Here is an 8928-nt window from a genome sequence, read left to right on the forward strand (position 1 = left end):
GCACCACTATCACATGAATTACCAGCCACTACTATACGACAAATTATATAGGGTCATCGGGTCTGGACCCTCTATGACGTAGATAATCTGGACAGGACCTGCTCAGCAATGGTCAATGATGTAGATACCCCAGACAGGATCTGCTAAACCTTGAACACTTTGGGCCCTCTGTGATGTAGATACCATGGACCTGCCCAGAAATGGGCCCGCTATGATGTAGATACCATGGACCTGCCCAGAAATGGGCCCGCTATGATGAAGAGACCCTGGACCTGCTCAGATATGATCAGTATGGGCCCTCTATGATGTAGATACCGTGGACCTGCTCAGATATGATCAGTATGGCCCCTCTATGATGTAGATACCGTGGACCTGCTCAGATATGATCAGTATGGGCCCTCTATGATGTAGATACCCTGGACCTGCTCAGATATGATCAGTATGGGCCCTCTATGATGTAGATACCCTGGACCTCCTCAGATATGATCAGTATGGGCCCTCTATGATGTACATACCCTGGACCTCCTCAGATATGATCAGTATGGGCCCTCTATGATGTAGATACCCTGGACCTGCTCAGATATGATCAGTATGGGCCCTCTATGATGTAGATACCCTGGACCTCCTCAGATATGATCAGTATGGGCCCTCTATGATGTAGATACCCTGGACCTCCTCAGATATGATCAGTATGGGCCCTCTATGATGTAGATACCCTGGACCTCCTCAGATATGATCAGTATGGGCCCTCTATGATGTAGATACCCTGGACCTCCTCAGATATGATCAGTATGGCCCCTCTATGATGTAGATACCCTGGACCTGCTCAGATATGATCAGTATGGGCCCTCTATGATGTAGATACCCTGGACCTCCTCAGATATGATCAGTATGGGCCCTCTATGATGTAGATACCCTGGACCTGCTCAGATATGATCAGTATGGGCCCTCTATGATGTAGATACCCTGGACCTCCTCAGATATGATCAGTATGGGCCCTCTATGATGTAGATACCCTGGACCTCCTCAGATATGATCAGTATGGGCCCTCGATGATGTAGATACCTGGACCTCCTCAGATATGATCAGTATGGGCCCTCTATGATGTAGATACCTGGACCTGCTCAGATATGATCAGTATGGGCCCTCTATGATGTAGATACCCTGGACCTCCTCAGATATGATCAGTATGGGTCCTCTATGATGTAGATACCTGGACCTGCTCAGATATGATCAGTATGGGCCCTCTATGATGTAGATACCCTGGACCTGCTCAGATATGATCAGTATGGGCCCTCTATGATGTAGATACCCTGGACCTCCTCAGATATGATCAGTATGGGCCCTCTATGATGTAGATACCCTGGACCTGCTCAGATATGATCAGTATGGGCCCTCTATGATGTAGATACCCTGGACCTGCTCAGATATGATCAGTATGGGCCCTCTATGATGTAGATACTCTGGATCTGCTCAGATATGATCAGTATGGGCCCTCTATGATGTAGATACCTGGACCTCCTCAGATATGGTCAGTATGGGCCCTCTATGATGTAGATACTCTGGACCTGCTCAGATATGATCAGTATGGGCCCTCTATGATGTAGATACCTGGACCTCCTCAGATATGATCAGTATGGGCCCTCGATGATGTAGATACCTGGACCTCCTCAGATATGATCAGTATGGGCCCTCTATGATGTAGATACCTGGACCTGCTCAGATATGATCAGTATGGGCCCTCTATGATGTAGATATCCTGGACAAGCTCAGATATGATCAGTATGGGCCCTCTATGATGTAGATACCCTGGACCTCCTCAGATATGATCAGTATGGGCCCTCTATGATGTAGATACCCTGGACCTCCTCAGATATGATCAGTATGGGCCCTCTGTGATGTAGATACCCTGGACCTGCTCAGATATGATCAGTATGGGCCCTCTATGATGTAGATACCTGGACCTGCTCAGATATGATCAGTATGGGCCCTCTATGATGTAGATACCCTGGACCTCCTCAGACATGATCAGTATGGGCCCTCTATGATGTAGATACCCTGGACCTCCTCAGATATGATCAGTATGGGCCTTCTATGATGTAGATACCCTGGACCTCCTCAGATATGATCAGTATGGGCCCTCTATGATGTAGATACCCTGGACCTGCTCAGATATGATCAGTATGGGCCCTCTATGATGTAGATACTCTGGATCTGCTCAGATATGATCAGTATGGGCCCTCTATGATGTAGATACCTGGACCTCCTCAGATATGGTCAGTATGGGCCCTCTATGATGTAGATACTCTGGACCTGCTCAGATATGATCAGTATGGGCCCTCTATGATGTAGATACCTGGACCTCCTCAGATATGATCAGTATGGGCCCTCGATGATGTAGATACCTGGACCTCCTCAGATATGATCAGTATGGGCCCTCTATGATGTAGATACCTGGACCTGCTCAGACATGATCAGTATGGGCCCTCTATGATGTAGATATCCTGGACAAGCTCAGATATGATCAGTATGGGCCCTCTATGATGTAGATACACTGGACCTCCTCAGATATGATCAGTATGGGCCCTCTATGATGTAGATATCCTGGACAACCTCAGATATGATCAGTATGGGCCCTCTATGATGTAGATACCTGGACCTGCTAAGATATGATCAGTATGGGCCCTCTATGATGTAGATACCTGGACCTCCTCAGATATGATCAGTATGGGCCCTCTATGATGTAGATACCCTGGACCTCCTCAGATAGGATCAGTATGGGCCCTCTATGATGTAGATACCCTGGACCTCCTCAGATATGATCAGTATGGGCCCTCTATGATGTAGATACCCTGGACCTCCTCAGATATGGTCAGTATGGGCCCTCTATGATGTAGATACTCTGGACCTGCTCAGATATGATCAGTATGGGCCCTCTATGATGTAGATACCTTGACCTCCTCAGATATGATCAGTATGGGCCCTCTATGATGTAGATATCCTGGACAAGCTCAGATATGATCAGTATGGGCCCTCTATGATGTAGATATCCTGGACAAGCTCAGATATGATCAGTATGGGCCCTCTATGATGTAGATACCCTGGACCTCCTCAGATATGGTCAGTATGGGCCCTCTATGATGTAGATACTCTGGACCTGCTCAGATATGATCAGTATGGGCCCTCTATGATGTAGATATCCTGGACAAGCTCAGATATGATCAGTATGGGCCCTCTATGATGTAGATACCTGGACCTGCTCAGATATGATCAGTATGGGCCCTATATGATGTAGATACCCTGGACCTCCTCAGATATGATCAGTATGGGCCCTCTGTGATGTAGATACCCTGGACCTGCTCAGATATGATCAGTATGGGCCCTCTGTGATGTAGATACCCTGGACCTGCTCAGATATGATCAGTATGGGCCCTCTAAGATGTAGATATCCTGGACAAGCTCAGATATGATCAGTATGGGCCCTCTATGATGTAGATACCCTGGACCTGCTCAGATATGATCAGTATGGGCCCTCTATGATGTAGATACCCTGGACCTGCTTAGATATGATCAGTATGGGCCCTCTATGATGTAGATACCCTGGACCTCCTCAGATAGGATCAGTATGGGCCCTCTATGATGTAGATACCGTGGACCTGCTCAGATATGATCAGTATGGGCCTTCTATGATGTAGATACCCTGGACCTCCTCAGATATGATCAGTATGGGCCCTCTATGATGTAGATACCCTGGACCTCCTCAGATATGATCAGTATGGGCCCTCTATGATGTAGATACCGTGGACCTGCTCAGATATGATCAGTATGGGCCCTCTATGATGTAGATACCCTGGACCTGCTCAGATATGATCAGTATGGGCCCTCTATGATGTAGATACCTTGGACCTCCTCAGATATGATCAGTATGGGCCCTCTATGATGTAGATACCCTGGACCTGCTCAGATATGATCAGTATGGGCCTTCTATGATGTAGATACCCTGGACCTCCTCAGATATGATCAGTATGGGTCCTCTATGATGTAGATACCTGGACCTGCTCAGATATGATCAGTATGGGCCCTCTATGATGTAGATACCCTGAACCTCCTCAGACATGATCAGTATGGGCCCTCTATGATGTAGATACCCTGGACCTCCTCAGATATGATCAGTATGGGCCTTCTATGATGTAGATACCCTGGACCTCCTCAGATATGATCAGTATGGGCCCTCTATGATGTAGATACCCTGGACCTCCTCAGATATGATCAGTATGGGCCCTCTATGATGTAGATACCCTGGACCTCCTCAGATATGATCAGTATGGGCCCTCTATGATGTAGATACCTGGACCTGCTCAGATATGATCAGTATGGGCCCTCTGTGATGTAGATACCCTGGACCTGCTCAGATATGATCAGTATGGGCCCTCTATGATGTAGATACCTGGACCTGCTCAAATATGATCAGTATGGGCCCTCTATGATGTAGATACCCTGGACCTGCTCAGATATGATCAGTATGGGCCCTCTATGATGTAGATACCCTGGACCTCCTCAGATATGATCAGTATGGGCCCTCTGTGATGTAGATACCCTGGACCTGCTCAGATATGATCAGTATGGGCCCTCTATGATGTAGATACCTGGACCTGCTCAGATATGATCAGTATGGGCCCTCTATGATGTAGATACCCTGGACCTGCTCAGATATGATCAGTATGGGCCCTCTATGATGTAGATACCCTGGATCTGCTTAGATATGATCAGTATGGGCCCTCTATGATGTAGATACCCTGGACCTCCTCAGATATGATCAGTAAGGGCCCTCTATGATGTAGATACCTGGACCTGCTCAGATATGATCAGTATGGCCCCTCTGTGATGTAGATACCTGGACCTGCTCAGATATGATCAGTATGGGCCCTCTGTGATGTAGATACCTGGACCTGCTCAGATATGATCAGTATGGGCCCTCTATGATGTAGATACCCTGGACCTCCTCAGATATGATCAGTATGGGCCCTCTATGATGTAGATACCCTGGACCTCCTCAGATATGATCAGTATGGGCCCTCTATGATGTAGATACCCTGGACCTCCTCAGATATGATCAGTATGGACCCTCTATGATGTAGATACCCTGGATCTGCTTAGATATGATCAGTATGGGCCCTCTGTGATGTAGATACCTGGACCTGCTCAGATATGATCAGTATGGGCCCTCTGTGATGTAGATACCTGGACCTGCTCAGATATGATCAGTATGGGCCCTCTATGATGTAGATACCCTGGACCTGCTCAGATATGATCAGTATGGGCCCTCTATGATGTAGATACCCTGGACCTCCTCAGATATGATCAGTATGGGCCCTCTATGATGTAGATACCCTGGACCTCCTCAGATATGATCAGTATGGGCCCTCTGTGATGTAGATACCCTGGACCTGCTCAGATATGATCAGTATGGGCCCTCTGTGATGTAGATACCCTGGACCTGCTCAGATATGATCAGTATGGGCCCTCTATGATGTAGATACCCTGGACCTCCTCAGATATGATCAGTATGGGCCCTCTATGATGTAGATACCTGGACAAGCTCAGATATGATCAGTATGGGCCCTCTATGATGTAGATACCCTGGACCTGCTCAGATATGATCAGTATGGGCTCTCTATGATGTAGATACCCTGGACCTCCTCAGATATGATCAGTATGGGCCCTCTGTGATGTAGATACCTGGACAAGCTCAGATATGATCAGTATGGGCCCTCTATGATGTAGATACCCTGGACCTGCTCAGATATGATCAGTATGGGCCCTCTATGATGTAGATACCCTGGACCTGCTCAGATATGATCAGTATGGGCTCTCTGTGATGTAGATACCCTGGACCTGCTCAGATATGATCAGTATGGGCCCTCTATGATGTAGATATCCTGGACAAGCTCAGATATGATCAGTATGGCCCCTCTATGATGTAGATACCCTGGACCTCCTCAGATATGATCAGTATGGGCCCTCTGTGATGTAGATACCCTGGACCTGCTCAGATATGATCAGTATGGGCCCTCTATGATGTAGATACCCTGGACCTGCTCAGCCATCAGTGTAGGCCCTCAAACAATGCTCAAGGGCAGATGAAGAGGATGCCCTTGCGGGTCTTACCGAGCAGCAGCAGCCGGTGTGTTTGCTTGTACTCCCTCTTCTGCTCCTTCAGGACCCGGTCTATGTTCTTGCTGACTTTCTTGGCCTCCTTCTCTGCCTCCTTCTCCTCCAGGCGCAGTTTGTCCCATCCCTTCTGCAGGGGATACTGCTGCTGCTGGGGCTGCTGCACCTTGATGGGCTTGTGCTGCTGCTGCTGCTTGCCGTCGCCCCCGTTCTGGAGCAGGAGCAGCAGCCCGTCCGGACCGTCCCCTCTGGCCGGCTTGCAGTGTTCCCCTTTGCGGGGCTGCCCATCCCTGAGCTGCGGATCTCCTCCTCCTCCTCCATGCCGCAGGTCCCCGGCTCGGAGCGGCGCTGACAGCTCGGGGGGCTGCTCTGTATCCGAGTTGGTGGCTGCATTAGAGATGGAACCGCTGGGATCACCGAAGAGCCGCGGCCGGAGGCTGTAACACAGCCCCATGGCTCCGGCCACCTACACGTGCGCTGCCTCGGCGATCAATAATAGCAGCAGCGGATCGATTGCGGATACCGTGTGATCGGATCGGAGGCGAGTGATGTGACACTACAGACACTGACAGCGCGGGAGCGGCGACTCTTATTAGCTCTTCATCCTCCAGCCGGGATTTCCCACAGCGACGTAATCAGGCGACACGGAGCCCACGGTCCCGTCACACTCCCCGCGTGCCATCTTGCATCTTCTCCCGTCGGGTAGAGCACACGGCACGCACACACATCCACCGCCGGAGGTCACCTGACACACAGCTCCAGCGCCGGTCCACTGTTACCGTAATTACACGCGTGTGCGCGTCATAACGTCAGGGGAGAGCTGCGGTAGACGAGGGGGCGTGCGCCGCTCTACTACAGAATGCGTTTATTTTTACCACACTCGTTCATTTCCACCATATGCGGTCACTGCTCACTAGTGGGTGACGTCTTAGGGACCAGTGTCGCCCTGTCTATAGATGTCATCTCTTATGGGTGCAGAGTAAACCCTACAAGCTAGATAAGATATATACAGCATAGCAGGGTGATGGGGCGGAATATATAGAGAGAGTATAGCAGAGGGATGGGGCGTAATATATAGAGAGTATAGCAGAGGGATGGGGCGGAATATATAGAGAGAGTATAGCAGAGAGATGATTTGTAATGTGGTAGCCCTTGGGGGGTGTATGGTAGGGATGGTATGATGTTGGTATATGAGGGGTTAATATTAACCCAGTCACTCGTGATGCCAGGGTGAGGGCTGGTATGCTGAATCTATGTTCCGGCCTATCGCCGCCCTCCCCAGAAGCGATAGGTGCAATGAAATGACTGAAGGTCCACAAGCAGATTTAACTTGAACTTGAATAACTTTACTGCAGTGCTTGCAATATCCAATACGTAATAACAGTCTCTTAATACAGTTCTTTGGTTGCTTAGCGACTGGTAGAAGTTGCGGACCTTGCATAAGACCTATAGTCTCTGAATTTAGGGAATGATGTGCAGATCCGTCCGGATTTAGGGGAAATATTGAGTCCGGTGATGCTGCAGAGTGCTTAGGGGATGACACACTCTATAATTTATATAGCTCGGCCGTTGCCGCAAGGCTCAGGCCTAACTCACTGCGATTACTGTAATACAGGTCTTGCTATCCCAGGAACAAGAGAGAGATAAGATGGCCGCCGCTCCCTTATATGGGCAGGGGGCATGGCGATTTTTATTGGTCCGAACGTCTGCCACTCACTTTACATGGTGAGATGGGATTGCTTACGTCACAGGCTCTATGTACATTGTAGAACCAGAACGAGGCTACAGATACCAGAACGAGGCCTGGAACGCATCCAGAGTGAGGCTTGGAACGCATCACGTGACCCGAAAGCCCTGCAATGCCATAGAAACAAGCAATTAACCATTTACATACTGAAATAACACTATATACATTATTTTATAGATAAATTAGTAATCTATATACTATAATGGAGGCGAATAAGGGCGAACTGACCAATAAAGACTACTAAGTCCTTGGGACTCTGGCTATGGGGACCCACAGATAAATAAGTACCGTGTGAAATGCGGTACTGGGACACCACAGTAATATATACAGTATAGCAGAGGGATGATTTGTGATATATACAGTATAGCAGAGGGATGGGGTGTAATATATAGAGAGAGTATAGCAGAGGGATTGGGCGTAATATATAGAGAGTATAGCAGAGGGATGATTTGTAATATATACAGTATAGCAGAGGGATGATTTGTAATATATACAGTATAGCAGAGGGATGGGGTGTAATATATAGAGAGAGTATAGCAGAGGGATTGGGTGTAATATATACAGTATAGCAGAGGGATGATTTGTAATATATACAGTATAGCAGAGGGATGGGGCGTAATATATAGAGAGAGTATAGCAGAGGGATGGGGTGTAATATATACAGTATAGCAGAGGGAGGATTTGTAATATATACAGTATAGCAGAGGGATGGGGCGTAATATATAGAGAGAGTATAGCAGAGGGATGGGGTGTAATATATACAGTATAGCAGAGGGAGGATTTGTAATATATACAGTATAGCAGAGGGATGGGGCGTAATATATAGAGAGAGTATAGCAGAGGGATGGGGTGTAATATATACAGTATAGCAGAGGGAGGATTTGTAATATATACAGTATAGCAGAGGGATGGGGTGTAATATATAGAGAGAGTATAGCAGAGGGATGGGGTGTAATATATACAGTATAGCAGAGGGATGATTTGTAATATATACAGTATAGCAGAGGGAT

General features: G+C 48.0%; 1 protein-coding gene across 1 annotated transcript in view; it reads right to left on the reverse strand.

Moving 5' to 3' along the window:
- GNAL (G protein subunit alpha L) overlaps positions 1-6936 on the reverse strand; it is a 320628-nt gene extending 313692 nt beyond the window's left edge. Inside the window, exon 1 of the mRNA XM_056521545.1 lies at positions 6169-6936. Within this exon, the coding sequence (XP_056377520.1) occupies positions 6169-6625 (457 nt within the window). The 5' untranslated portion in view covers positions 6626-6936. The remainder of the gene's footprint in view (positions 1-6168) is intronic.
- Between the last annotated feature and the right edge of the window lie 1992 nt (positions 6937-8928).

This window comes from Hyla sarda, chromosome 5 (genome assembly GCF_029499605.1).
Source record: "Hyla sarda isolate aHylSar1 chromosome 5, aHylSar1.hap1, whole genome shotgun sequence".
Lineage (NCBI taxonomy): Eukaryota > Metazoa > Chordata > Amphibia > Anura > Hylidae > Hyla > Hyla sarda.